We start from the raw sequence: 14,625 nt of genomic DNA on the forward strand, positions 1-14,625 counted from the left end.
CAATAGCCAGCAGCCTCCTGCCTTGTTCCCTCCCTTGCCCTCCAGGCCCTCACTTCCAAGGAACAGTCTCTCCATGTCCACCTTCTGAAGTTGACCCACGGTCTCCACACTGGGGAATGACTAGTGAGAGTCTAAGGGCAGGGGCCAGGGACCACCGGGGCTTGCCCAGCCTGCAGGAGCCTGGGTGGGGTCGGTCGTGAAGGTGCTGAAGGAGCTGTTGCCTCGACTCTCAATGGCCTCCACCTCCTTTCTGCCCTCACAGCCTCTCAGGCCTTTCTGGCTCTGGCCTATAAAATTATTCATTTGTAGGGCTTCCCTGGTGGCGCAGTGGTTGAGAGTCCGCCTGCCGATGCAGGGGACACGGGTTCGTGCCCCGGTCCGGGAAGATCCCACATGCCGCGGAGCGGCTGGGCCCGTGAGCGATGGCTGCCGAGCCTCCGTGTCCGGAGCCTGTGCTCCGCAACGGGAGAGGCCACAACAGTGAGAGGCCCACATACCGAAAAAAAAAAAAAAAATTATTCATTTGTAAATTATCATGGTTTTCTGCATTAAAACGGCCATTTATGGACCACTCTGTGTCTGAGTGCCACTGGTAGGATTTGACTCAGATGGTGTGACTAGTTCTCCTGCGGTGGGGGGGGGGGTGGCAGGGTGCTCCAGTCCCTCCTCTCTGGGGTCCCTTTGGGCTGCACACTTTGCACCACACCCTCCATTTATCTGGCTCACAAGGCCTGGGGTCCTGATTTGGGGTAGACCTGGGCAGAGCTGGTGGTCTCACAGCTCCTGTGCTTTTGACCATCTTGCTAGAATGTGTTGACCCTGAGAGGGCACAGCTTCGACGGAACTAGACCGTGGATTCCAAGAACTTGGCCTATCCAGGTGATGGACCAGTAAGACTCCAAATGGAAGTGCTCATGACTTCTTCCTTGGTCCTCTGGCCCCAAGCGGTTAAGGGAGTTGAGCGGGAGGTTGCTGTGCCTGGGAGCAGGCAAGGGTGATTTCTGGACCCAATATGTCACTTTCTCAGAAAGCCAGAGGGAGGGAGAACGGAGGCTCAGAGGTGAGTGGGGCACCCTCCCAGCTTCCCAGGCTGCACTCCCAGGGCCCCCAGAAGGCGCCTGTTACCCTTAGTGGTAGCAACCGCAACAGCAGCAGCTGCCTTCCAGGTGGACTCTGCCTGTTTGGCTTTTGCCTGCAGAAGTACCAGGGTGCCATGGCAACCACTGGAGCTGAGCTGGCACTGGCAGTTGGGGCCTTGTTCAAGGTCATGGTGATCCAGGGTGGCCAGGCCCCTGATGGGTAGCAGTATCACATCTAGGAAGGGTGCTAGTGGCGGACATGGGTGAAAGATCTGCCCCGGCATAGGGAGGGTGCCAGGGCTGGGCAGGTAGGGCCTCTGAAGGTCATTGTGGGGTCACGTGGTCATGGGCACCACCTTCCTGAGGACTGTATGGCAGTGCCCACCCTCCTTGTTCCTCTCAGATTCACCTCTGGAGCTGAGGGCAGAAAACCACTGTGAAGGCAGCTTCGTTTCCAGCCTCCTGGGGCCTTAATGTCACAGCACTGAGATGGTGGTACAGCGGTGAGCAGGGAATGGCGGGGACAGGGCCCCCCAGGTATCATCTTGTGCCCCTATGGCCCGGCCACCACCAGCACCAAAGGCATTAACCTGCAGGCACCATCCCACTACCGCCTTTGAGAAAGTATCCTCATTCCTCCAGTTCTCCAGGGGAGTGGGCAGGTGAGGGCAGGGGAGTTTAGGCACACCCCTCCCGCACAAAGCCTGGAGGCCCACCGTCTCGCCTTTCACTGCCACCCCGCACTAACCAGCCCCCCTGCCCACCAGGCTCAGCACCAGGCCTTGGAGACTCCCAGGGTGGCTTTGGCTCCACTCCCTCAGGCCACTTCTTGACACTTAGCAGGCTCTCCGGGCAAAGCACTCCTGGACTCTTCACCTCTGCTGGGCTCTCACCCCTAACCTCCGGAGAGGCACAGAGAGGGCAGAGAACAAGCTCGTGCCCCACCCTTCCCAGTAATGGTAATGTCCAGGACGCTCTGTTCCTGGCCTTTTAACCCATCTGACCCCGTCCCGCCTCTCCGGGGCCCAGGGGGGTGGGGCTCCAGGGCACCAACCACAGGTTCCCGGGCAGAGCTTTTCCCACCCTAGGAGGGTGCAGGGCACATGACTCTCTCTCAGCAGCTGGAATGAGGAGGACAGGACAAGGGTTGCTGGAGGGAGTACGGGGTGGGCAGTAGTGGCCTCAGGCTCTCCTGAGGCCAGAGAGGACCTGGGAATAGGGAAGTGAGAGGAACTCAGGACTGGCAGGAGGTGAGGGCGAGCCTGGCCAGGAGTGTCCTGACCAGACTGCCCAGATTTGGTTTGGAACATAGTGAGGGGTGGGTGGTGGGGACTGGAGGGTTGCGGAGATGGACAGGGAAGTTGAAATGAGCAACTCTCCCCTGTGACCACTAGGGGGCAGGCGCCACAGTCAGCCAAGCTCCTCTTCCCAAAGAGCATCTTCATCTTTTCCTCAAGGAGCCCAAGAGGCTGGGCTCTGCTGCTTGCCACTGCCCTGCCGGTGACCTGGGGTGGGGAGGGCAAAGAGAAGGAGACTCAAAGCTCTGAGAGGCTGGGCTGGGAGAAACCAGCAAAGGCTAGCAGCCAGGATCCTCCCTAGATCAGAAGATCAGGACCCTAATTCTTGGGGGTGTCTTTACTCCCAAGTTTGTGGCCCGGGAATCAACCATACCTACCTTCTCTCACCACTACCCTCTCCAATTTAAAAATCCATTTCCAGCATTCAAGAGCCTCTGCTTGAATCCTTCTGTGTTGGGAAGCTCACTACCGCTTTTGACCATCTTGGTCAAAAAGTTTATGTTAAGCCAAAAATGTTGACCCTTGCGACTTTCATCAAAAGGCCAAGTGCTAGTGCTACCTCATGAGCTACATCAAATATCTATGTGTTGCCCACCTGACAGCTTTGAAGAAAGCAATCTTGTCCTTTCTGCCCTACCCTAGTCTCCTCTTTTCTGGACTAAACATCCCTGGCCCTCTCAACCATTCCTTGAAGGACGTGTCCATCCACTAGGCTCCCTCCAGTCCTCTGTACAGGATGCCTGCCTCTGGGCCCCTCCAGTGTGAGAATCGCCTTTTCTATTGAGGGGCCTGGGACTGGCATGACACACCTGAGGCCAGGACTGTGTGGTGTACACTGGCCCATCACCTTGCTTGTTGTTAACACATGCTTCTGTTAATCCAACCCAAGTCCAACTCTTTGACACGGTACTGTTCAGCTTTGTTGCCCCCACTCCATATTGATGGGGTTAATTTTTCAGCTACAAGAGCTGGTCTTTTTATCAACTCTTGTTACATTTTGAGTTTCAGTCACCCAGCTCTTTTAGGTCTACGGGACTGTTATTTCTCTTAGTGGGACACGTAGGTCTTTGAAATCTCATTTCAAAGTGTAAGGTCACAGAGCCCTGAAGTACGTAAGTAGAGACCCTGCTTCATTAATCAGTATCCTGGGGGGCTTATAAGTGGGCTTGTGGTGCCCATGTGAGCCCTTTTCTGGAATGAGGGTCCACAGCTTTCATTAGATTTTCAAAGGGCTCCTTCTCCAAAAGAAGATAAGAGCCATGGCTAAGGCATAACCTCCTTGTTTTCAGATGAGGACAATGAGGCCCAAAGGGGAGACTTGACACACACACACACCCCCGCCCAACACACACACACAAGGCCATGTGGCTAGTTCTGGAGAGAACCTGAGCTTCCTGACTCTTATTACAGTGCTCTTAACCATTGCCTCCTCTCTTAGGACCTGGGTGGGCACTTTGCGGTGAGGTCTGCTCACCTCCTTGAAGCAGGGGCAGGGTCTCACTCGATCGTGGGCTCTGGAGGTGGCGTCTGGCCTGGGCCTCCCTTGCCTAGGATGTTTCCTCCCTGGCTCCATGCCTGAAGTTCCATGGAGCTGCCACCGGGGGCAGTGGTGCCCGGGCTGCTGGCACATTTAGGAATTCTGGACTTGGGCCAGCCTCACCACCCCATCCCGTCCCAGCAAAGGTCAGATTCTGAAATGGTCTGTCTTTATTATGTCAACAGAAAACAAAAAAATTCCCCCAAGTGTAAATAGGAGAAATGTGCTGGTTAAGTTACTAATCATTATCTTATTATTAACAAAATAAAGCACTATCTATGTTTACAGTCATAAAAAAAAGAAACAGCCTGGAGAGAAGTTGGGTTCGGGGAAGTAGAAGGGGAGAAGATGGGGGAACGGACACAGACTCCACATCTGTCCCTGTAGGATTTAGGGTTCCCTTCCCACCTTGCCCCAGGGCTGTTCTGGATCTTTGGAGTCAGGTGCCAACGGGATTTGATTTTCCTAGGGAAAGACCTTGTGAAAGGGATCCGGAGCTGAGGCAAATTACGGGTATAGAGTGGGGGAGGGAAGAGGAGCAGGCAGGTGTAGGGGCAGAGCTGGGTGGGAGAGGATGAAGCCTTCCAAGGACAGGGTGGGAGTGGGGAGCTCCCATCCCCTACTCAGGACAGAGGAGTGAAGACCAGCTGCACAAGAGCCCCCTCTCCAGGGCTTCTGTCACTTACAGAAGGGGGCACCATCAGTCCTCCTGCCCCCACTCCTGGCACTCAGGTTGGGACCAGGGGCTGGGGCACCATGACAGAGCCCCTTGGAGGCTGAGCACATTCCCATGCTGCTGGGAGCTAAAAATGGCTCCATGGGAACTGACATGCAGAGTCAGGGAGGAAGTGAAGGGGCAGGCAGGGGAGGTCAGGATGGCTGGGGAGCCCAGGGCAGACCAGGGGCTTACAGAGACCCAGCAGGCGTTAAAGGGGCAAGGGTAGACACGGAGGAAGGGAGAGACACAAAAAAAGGCCCTGCAGAGAAACGAGGACAGAGAAATGCACCAAGGACACACAGAACCTGAGACACCCAGACTGACAAAGAGGTAGCAATTTGGGGACAAAGAGAAGCACAGAAAGAGCCCCCCGGAGAAGCAAGAATGGCATCGAGACACACCCACAGGAACTCAGCGACAGTGCCTGGCACTCAATAAATACCTTGTGCAATGAAAGAACAGATGAAAACGTGCACATGCGCACATGGGTACACATACACACACACACACACACACACACACACACCAGCCAGAGGCACGAAAGGCTTGGCAAAAGATAGAGACATGGAGGAGAGCCAGACCTCTTTGCACAAAGTACAAAGCGATCCTCATGGTAGAGGAGCGATCTGGGGTACTGTGGTGGGGCGGTGCGTGTTGGTCCCGTGGTGGCTGGTCCAGCCAGGACAAGAATGGAAACAAAGCATGTGGCCCTGGGGGAACAGGTCTGTAGCTGCCATACCCCTGGGATGGGCAGACCTGCAGGAGGGGAGGGTCATACAGTGTCCCCTGGCCACGAGCCCCAAGGGCCACCACGGAGCTCAGCCAGCCCAGCCCATCACCGCCACGCAGGACCCACTCAGGCCATCATCAGCTCCTCAGGTGTGCCCACAGGTGTGGTGGGGAGGGGGCATCTCCCACCATGAATGTATCTACAAATGCACAGCTGTGCCCATCTCCCAGGCATGCCCAAGTCCAAGTACCAACGTAGGCCAGGGGGGGTTGCTGTGCCTGCTGGCGTGGGGCCCGGTCGTCCCCAGGGAGGAGGGCCAGGCCCACGTAGCCGGGATCAGTCTGTGAGTACCACCAGCTCCCCGTCGCTCTTCTCCTCGGCCTCTGAGTCCTCATCCTCGCTGTACCGGTACATCTCGCCATCAGCCACCGAGTGCCTGTCCTCTGTGCCGTCGCCCTCCTCCCTGAGGCTGCAGGTATTGACGATGACAGGCATGTTTGGGTCCAGGCTGCGGGGCACATAGTGCTCCACCAGGGGCTGTGCCAGGGGCACGCCTGCCACCCGAGGGTACAGGACATCTGAGGGGCTCATCTGCACCTGGCTGGCCTGCGGGCTGCGGGACAGAAGAAAGGCATGGTTACAGATGCACCCGCACTTCACCCCCGACCCTGCTCTCCTCCGGTCCTCCGCAGGGCGTGCCCTCCAAGCTCCCACCCTTTTGGCTCCAAGACACGTACACCCTGCTCCCTGGCTGCTTTCTGATGGCAAATTCACTGTCAGCTACAAACCCCCACACACATGCAGCCCCAGGGCCACGGGTCCAGACATTCCCAGAGGATCGTGTGTAAATCCAGTTTTGGGAAATTGTCTATTTCATATGCCCCAGGGAGCTTCCTATTTAAAGAAGTCCACTAGCACGCTTGTTTTGGTCAACTCCGGAATCCTCTGTATGACGATTAGTACCTTGATTTTTAGTACCCCTGAATTTTTATTGAGTTTGTCAAGGGGACCCACAGATACGTTTCTCCAGATACCCACTAGTCCCCAGTCAGTCACAAATCTATATCCTGAGCCACCAGGGACTCACCATAGTCACAGTCACCACTACAGTCACACACACACAATGCCCACACAAACGTATGCACACACACGCATGCACACACACAGCTCCCCTGGAATCCCACACTAAGGCCACACGCTAACCCCTGCCACTCACAAGAGCTGCGCGCGCGCGCACACACGCACACACACACACAGCGTCTCGGGCGCTGAGGAGGGCTGCTCACGGGGTCGTGTAGCTCTGCCGGGCATCCTGGCGCCGGGTCCTCATCAGAGCCTTGTACTCGCCCACCCGCAGCCGCTTGCCCTCCACGATGCAGGTGCGCTTGGGCCGTGGCTTGTACTTGTAGTCAGGGTACTTCTCCAGGTGCTGCCGGCTCAGCCTCGCCTGCTCCTCGTAGTAAGGCTGCTTCTCCTGGTTGGTCATGGACTTCCAGCGGGAGCCTGGCCCAGCCCCCAGGGGCAGGCAGTCAGCTGGGCTCTGCTGACACCCCCAGCCCCCTGCAGATCCTGGAGGCCCCGAGAAGGTTTTGGTCCCCAGATACATGTGCAAGCACCTATACACAGCAAGGGTCTGGCCCAGTGTGGGTGCTCCATGGATATCGAGCCAATGAATGAGGTTGGCATGTATAAGGATATCCAATTGCTAGCTTAAGACACAGCACCCACCCACATACCAAACTACACAGCGGACTCCGGGAGGCCTCTGGTCTGCATGTTTTGCATAAACAAAAGAGTAGCCACCCAGGCCCCCAACAATCCCCAGAGGCTCCCTGCTGAGGACAAAATACCTGGTGTCTCAGTTGACAAGAGACCTGAACTGGAGGAGCTGAGGTTTGGAAACAATTGCCCTCTTCTAGCTCCACCTGCCCCGCCCCACATTTCTCCTTGGCCTCCAAAGAGGACATATAATTTCAAAAACCTTTCTACTGACAGCCCAAGAATACCAGTCTCTCCTGTCTCCTGCCAGAGCCAGCTCCAAGGGTCTGGGCAAACAGGGGAACAGGTTAGGGAGAGATGGGGTGGGGGAGCTAAAGACTGTACACACACACTCTCTCCCGCCTGAGTTCTTCGGTGCAGGTGCTAGCAGAAGGGCCCTACAATGGTACCCGACTCCAGGACCCAGCAGTCCCACATCCTGCCTGCCTCCCACGCACCATCAGACTCCACTGGAGTTCACCACGGCGTGGACCATCACCCAGAAAGCCCCAGTTAGACCCAGCTGACTCCTGCAACTAGATCCTGCTGGACTATGGCTCCTGGAGCCCCTAGAGCCCCCCGAGACCCCACCCCGCCCACTGGCCCTTACCAAGGATCTTGCTGATGCTGGAATTGTGCATGTCTGGGAAGGCCTGGAGGATCTTCCTCCTCTCATCCTTGGCCCACACCATGAAGGCATTCATGGGCCTCTTGATGTGGCTGCTGTTCCGGGACTCAGGGAAGTGGCGGGAGCCTGGGGAGCAGGGGAAGAGTCAGCCAGGCAGGGAGGGCAGCCAGTGTGGGGTAAGGAAGAGTCCTCCAGGGCTGGAGGAAAAAAACATCCCCTACTTGACCACCAGAGGGCGCCGGGAGGCTCCCACAGGGCCAGGGATGGCCAGAAATAAGACCAGCAGGGGCCCAGAGTCAGGCAAGGGACAGATACATTAAGGGGACTCCACAGACAGACTAAGGGAGAGAAGGGACTGGAGACAGACACAACCTGACCCACCCTGGCCCTGGTGGGAAGCAGAGGTGGGCCCTCCTGCCCATCAGCCCAGTACCCAGAGCCCTCACCGTCCACATCACAGCCCAGCATGGCTTCTTCCAGTGGGTGCACACAGCTCTCCTCCAGCCGCTCCTTGGCTGGGGATGTGTCCAGGCTAATGAGGTCCTAGGTAGACAGGGCAACTTGTACATCAGCCCCCTCTGCAGCACCCCACTCCCCTCCCCTGCTCTTCCCTTTGGTAGCCTCAGACACTGTGTCTTCCAACCCCTGCCCACCCAGGTGCAGGGTAGTGGGAGCCCATACCTTACGGAAGGAGGTGTTGGGGGGACTTTCTAAGGCTCCACTGTGACCGTGCAGCAGCTGTCTGGCATCCTGGATGGCTTTGGTGACAGCATCCCCTTCACCAAGGAAGCCTATGGGACAGGGGAAGGAAAGGAAGGGAAAGGAGGGGCTACTGAGGGAGGTACACCCAGTTCATGTCTTGCCACCCTGGGGTGGTGCTCCCTCTTCCCCTCTGTTGCACTGCACATCCTCAAGGGGGCGCCATTTACACTGGAGTCCTGGTGACAGTAGACTGGAAATGAGAATGGCCTGATTCCCTGATTCAGCGTGCCCAGCCAGACACAGTGGGGAGAGCAGGAAGGGGCTCTTCTTCCAGGACACTGAGTGCTGAAACTAAAAGGGGCCAAAGAGAGCAAGTCTAACCCCTTGTTTTATAAAAACTGTAACCCACAGAGGGGAAGGGACATGCTCAGGGTCATATCCTACCCTCTTAGCTCTCTCCTAGAAGAGGGCTGAAGGGAAAGGTGTAGGGGGGGCTTACCCAAAGGCAGGCTGGGGGGGCTGGCCTGCAGGTCCCGTGTGGGGGCCCCATGGCTGGGAGGACGGGGTCCACAGTTGCTCATCTTCAGGCTCGGGGAGCTGGAGGCATTAGGCAGCTCGGGGGCCTTGGGCTTGGCCGTGAGGTTTAGGGGTTGGGAGGGCTCCTGAGGGAGACCCAGAGGGTTAGAGACACCAAAGGACACCTCCACGGAGGGACTGGGGGGACACAGGGTGACAGAGGGACAGAGGAGACAAGCATACCCAGAAGAGACAAGGAGACAGGAAAGGAAGATAGAAGAAGCAGGAGAACGAGAACAAAGGACCCCATGGTCCCCTAGGCGGGCAGCCAGCCACCACAGGTGAGGGCGGGAGCCCCCGGCCAGTGGGTGGGGGCAGTACCTGTAGGGCGTGGTGGGCAGACAAGGCCCCAGGCCTCTTCACCACTGGGGCGGCGGGGCTGTGCAGCAGCTGCAGCGGATACTCCACTACGGAAAAGGCGGCAAGGAGAAAAGTCCTGGATGAGCACAGAACAGCAGACGCCCTGCTTGACGAGGTCCCGGCAGCAGAGTGGGCAGAGGCTCGGAGCTGGCCCAGCTTGCTTCCAACCACTGCCCTCCCAACCCCAAAGCACTGCTGAGGACCTCCGGTGCCCTCGTCCCCCACTGCCCGGCACACTGATCGGCATCTTCACCCTGTTCCCGCCCTTCCCAACCCACTGACCGCAGAGTTCCCACCCGATGGTGAAACGAGATCAGGTACACCATCTACTCTTTCTACAGGTACTTGTGTTTTGTACCTACTACATGCAGGGTACAAAAGCAGCTGCCTGGTTTGTAGCCGGCCTCATGTGCATTATCTCAACGTAATCCCTAGTATGTGGCATATAATAGGTACTCAATACATCATCCTATTTTATGGATAATGAAGACTGGGAGAAGTTACATGGGTGCCCATTTAGTTAATACATGGGAGCACTGAGATCTGAGATCTGAACTCTGAACCCAGCCGCATCCTCTAGACCTTTCCCCCCTACATGCACTCTCTCTCTGCTACCTAGCTGGTTTCATTCTCCCTCAAGGAGGACCAGCATCCCTGACTTGACGATTGAGGTGGAGAGATAAGCCACGTAGACAAACCACTGACCACATGGCTGGTGGTGATATGGGCTGCATGGGTGGCATGCCAGGGAACTCTGTTCAGCTGGGGTGACTGGAGCAGGCCTCCTGGGGGGAGGGGAGGCATGAGCGGGCGTGCCAGGCGGGCAGGTGGTAAAGTGGGAGGTGGGAAATGAGGCTGGCACTCGATGGGCAAGCAGGGCTCGGGGCCTGTGAAGGCTAAGCCCGGGAGTTTGGACCCTATGCTATAGGCACCCGGGCACCACCTAAGGCTTGTGACCTGGGAGAGGTGTTACTCATACTCAGCCAGGCGGGGGTGGGGGGGTGGGGTTTAGCCGGGGAGGAGGTGGTGGCGCATCTGGCAGCCACAGGCTTCCTGCTTACTAGGATTCAGGAGCAAACAAAGCAGGGGACAGCCTAGCCAGTCCAGGTCTTCCACAACTTTATTTCCTGCCCTCCTTGTCCAGCAAGGGTGTGGCCCCTCCCCACAACTAGGCCCCTGCCCTCCTCACCCCTGCAGCTCGGCTCTATGGACACCTGTAGGTGCAATGGTTTTGTGCAACCTGTCCTCCCCCTTCACCCCTCCCCATTCCCAGTCCCCACTCCTTCACCCCAAATTAGAAACTGCCTTCAAAGTAGGGCCTGACTTTCTCAGTCCTTTGTTTTCCCTTCCCCCACCCAGGAGTCAGTGGTGCTGGCCCATGAACTGTGCCCAAGGCCCAAAACCCTTGCTGGTGGACCCATAGGAACTCACCCGGCTAGATTTCCCCTGCCTTCTCTCTCACATGGAACAGGGAGCATTGATCAAAGGGAGCTGACTTAAAACCCTTTCCCCTCCTGGATCAATTATGGGCAGCATCTCTGCCCTGTTCCCCAGGACCTCTCATAAGGAATCAATGATCGTAGCCTAATAATTCCATCTCTGCCTCCATCCCACGGTCACTGCCCTAGTCCAGGCTGTCATCCCCCATCTCTAGAATCCCCTCAGCAGCCCCTACCCCGTCTTACCTCCAGTTGGTACCCCTCTGTTCCCCACCACCCACAGCCAGTGTGACAACACATCCTCTGCTGAAATGTTCCCGTGCATCCCACATTCTACAAAATAAATCCCAGAGTCTGTGCTCAGCCCCGACTGCCCTCCCCAGGCATATCCCACTAGTTGCCATGTGCTCCCCTCAACTCCAACACCCCCTTGGGCTTTCTGCCTCAGGATCCAGGCCCCTTCCCTCCACCCTCAGCTCCCAGCTTCACCCTCACAAGTCTACTCCCCCAGCACCCAAGCGAGCACCACCTCCTTAAGAAGCCTTCCCAGATTCCCCGGCTGTTGGTATCCTTCCGTCTCCCTCCCCAGACCGTAAATTCCTTGAGCTCAAAGTCCACATTTTATCACCCTCGTGGCTGCCCAACAACCAGTCAGCACCTGACGCTTGTTGCTGCTCAATCTGTGGTCACTGAGTCTCAGCGACAGGGCAGAAGGCAGCAGTGCCACGGTCAGGGCAGAGCACGAGCATGAATTTGGGAGATGGATAAATCTCAGTTAACATTCCAAACATTAATATTCTGGTACAGGAAATGTCCCAGAACTGGGGGACTAGACCTAGATAGGCAACATCCTCTTATGTCTGGAAAACACTTCATGGTTTTCAATGTGCTATTTCTTTTCATTCTCCCAGTGAAATTCAGAAAGAAGGGATTATTCTTTGACTAGACAGATCCCAAAGTGAGGCCCAGAAAGGCCACACTGCACATTAATGGATGAGAGTGGCTCCTGGGCTCCTTCCCTGACCTCAGGTCAACCCTCCCCTCCCACACTCACCTGGCTTGCAGGGAATGGGCTGAATGGGCAAAGCCAGCTGGGACTCGGGGGTGACAGGCAGAGGTTGGTGGCTTGGGGGGAAGGCTGGAATCATGACGTAAGGCATGTTGATCTGCTGAGGGCAAAGAAACCCTGTGTGAGTCCCTGGGGGGCCCAACCAGCTACTCAGCTGTGGTCATCCCTGGACACAGAGGGTGGACCCGGGGATGAGAGACGCAGGTCTGGGGCAGGGACAGTTTTCAAAAGGATCCAGCTGACCCTATGCCCCCTTTGTGGGCCTCTGTCTTCCTGCCCTCAGGTCCCAGCTGGGAGGAAGATATTCTGGGCCCTGCCCTTGAAACAGGGGACAAAAACAGGGGAGGGGGCTAGAGCAGAAATGAGCCCCCCTCCTTAGGGTCATGCCTGCGTGGTTCTGCTCAGTCCACACTCCCTGCCTTTCCCTGTCTCCAGTACCTCTCCACACTGGTGTCAACCCTCAAGCCCCTGCTCCCCCAGAGCCCAGACCTCCCCCGCCTTTACCTGGATCCCAGCACCCAGCCCTCCTCTCTTTTTACCTGGATCTGCTGTTGAAGGAGGTTGATCTTATGCTGCTGCTGAATCAGCTGTTGCTGCTGCTTAGCGATCTGGCAGAAGGAAACAGTAGGTGATGGGAACATGTACCTTGGGCCCCAGGATCCCACCTCCCGCAAGCCTTTGTGGCCCCATCCACACCCTGCCCCCCATGCCTAGCGCAAGGACATGGAGGACAGCTGGACAGGGCAAGAAGCCGAACAGCCAACCCTCAGGATTTATTCTCCTTTTATGGAGAGCTCACCCCTTCCTCAGAGACCAGAGATGGAGGTTAGGCAGGAAGCAGCCAGCTGCTTTCACTCAGAGCCCCGCAGCGCTGCTCCATGCCCTGGCCCCTCACAAGGGCTGATGAACCGCCAGAGGTGGGAATGCCCAGCCCCTGCCACGGCCCCCTCCCCGCCTGCCCCCAGGCCAGCTAGGCCTGCCCCCACCGTGCTCCTCTCTATGCCCTGACAGACCCCCGTCCCTGGAAAGAAAGCCAGACACCAAGCAGGGCCTACCTGCTCCTGCTGCTGCCGGGCCAGCTCCATCTGCTGCTGTTGCTTCTCAAAGAGCATAGCGGCCATGTTCTTCTGCTCTGAGTGGGCCGTCAGGAGCTGGTCCCGCAGGGTGGACAGTTGATGGATCATGACCAGCAGCTGGAGCTCCTTCTCTGCCAGGCTCTCCTGGGTCCCTGCTCCACAGTGAAGCAACCACCACTGAGAGTTTTTGTTTGTTCACCTGTTACCAGTCCATCCATATGACACTGAACAATTGCTATGCCCCAGGCCCCTGTCAGGGGCTGGACCACAGAGATGATTGCGATACAGTCCTTGCCCTGGAGGGGGGGCTCCTCATCTTGTCACCTGACAACTAGCTGCTCTAGAAGGTCCCCACCATCAGTCATTGATTCCAGGCCCTGGAAATGCTGATGGTGGGGCATCTCAGACCTGGCCCACCTCTGGGATGTCCTCAAGTGCCCAGAGCCACTGGGTCAGGGTGGATAACGAACCCACAGGAGGGCCCAGAGTGACACGCTTAGGCTTTGGAGCAAGACAGATCTGGGTTCAAATTCCCCTTTTAACTCATCCCTCCTGGGAGCTGCTGGGCAAGCTACCAACTTCTCTGCACTTCAGTTTTTTGAATCTATAAATGAGCACAATGATCGACACTTCACAGGGTTGCTGTGAGGGTTAAAGGTATTGAATGTCAAGCTTAGCCCCGGATCTGGCACATGGTCCTCAACTAGCAATGTCAGTGCTTCCTTGTCTCTAATCCAGTTCATGTCAGATGCAGCAGTTACTCCTAAGTGCCAGGATGCAGACCATCTGCATCAGAATTACTCGGGGAGCCTTTGAAAAATACAGATGCCCAGGCCCCCATCCTCTGGGGTTCTCATTCAGTAGGTGGGGGTGGAACCTGGGGATCTGCATTGTTTTAAAGATTCCTCTGGGAATGTGATTAACCACACTGGGAAACTTATCACCCTGATGAACCCAGGCAACAACACTTTAATTCACTTAGTGAGGTCCTGGCGGCCTAGAATTAATTTCCAGCAGTGAAAGGGAATGTAAGGCTCATTTTATAGTGAGATCTGAGAAGTGGCTAAGACATCCCCAAGGTCTCAAGGGTCCCAGGGGATTTGATTCCCACCAGGCCTCTGCTGCACGGGAATAAGCCTAGTGCTTGGACCCCCCGGCTGAGGGATGGTGCAGACCCCTAGGGCCAGGCAGGAGCCAGAGTGGCACAGGCCAGGTGTGAAGGCACCAAGCGCCCCAGAAATTGCCCTACAGGCCTAGACTGCAGGGCCAGGCCTGGAGAAGGGAAAGGGGTTCAGACATCTGTCCCCTGCCCACCCATATGGGCCTTCACCTTTGACATCTTTGGTTTCCACACAGCTCCTTCCCAGAAACCTCTCCTTCCAGTCACTGGACAGCAGCTTCTCGATGGCCGGCACGACTGGAAGATACCAAAGGGCTAAGGAGTAACTGTCCTAACACCTCCCCACCCAGGCCCCCGTCTCTAACTAGGGCAGACGTCTTACCTTCTTTTAAATTTCGGTTGAAGTCCAGCTTCTCCTGGCTTCCAGAAGCAGCCTCGGAGCCTCCTGGTCTCTTGGGTTCTGGGGACCCATTGCTTTCCAGGGAGCTGCTGTCCTGTAAGACACACTGAATGTCACTGTCACCCCCAAGGGAAT

At 56.7% G+C, this 14,625-nt stretch overlaps 1 protein-coding gene across 3 annotated transcripts in view; it reads right to left on the reverse strand.

Annotated features, from left to right (window-relative positions):
- Positions 1-5,698: 5,698 nt before the first annotated feature.
- SOX13 (SRY-box transcription factor 13) overlaps positions 5,699-14,625 on the reverse strand; it is a gene marked incomplete at both ends in the record, with an annotated part of 28,097 nt that continues 19,170 nt past the window's right edge. The window contains 12 exons of one of the 3 annotated variants that reach the window (XM_079697848.1): positions 5,699-5,975; positions 6,649-6,865; positions 7,731-7,874; positions 8,195-8,291; positions 8,430-8,539; positions 8,950-9,112; positions 9,348-9,433; positions 11,880-11,994; positions 12,434-12,502; positions 12,950-13,122; positions 14,301-14,387; positions 14,473-14,584. In XM_079697848.1, coding sequence (XP_079553974.1) covers positions 5,699-5,975; positions 6,649-6,865; positions 7,731-7,874; positions 8,195-8,291; positions 8,430-8,539; positions 8,950-9,112; positions 9,348-9,433; positions 11,880-11,994; positions 12,434-12,502; positions 12,950-13,122; positions 14,301-14,387; positions 14,473-14,584 — 1,650 coding nt within the window. Of the gene's footprint in view, positions 5,976-6,648; positions 6,866-7,730; positions 7,875-8,194; positions 8,292-8,429; positions 8,540-8,949; positions 9,113-9,347; positions 9,434-11,879; positions 11,995-12,433; positions 12,503-12,949; positions 13,148-14,300; positions 14,388-14,472; positions 14,585-14,625 lie in introns of all 3 variants that reach the window. The other 2 variants (XM_079697846.1, XM_079697847.1) reach the window with 2 other exon arrangements.

The sequence above is a fragment of the Hyperoodon ampullatus genome (genome assembly GCF_949752795.1).
Source record: "Hyperoodon ampullatus genome assembly, chromosome: 2".
NCBI classification, from domain to species: domain Eukaryota; kingdom Metazoa; phylum Chordata; class Mammalia; order Artiodactyla; family Ziphiidae; genus Hyperoodon; species Hyperoodon ampullatus.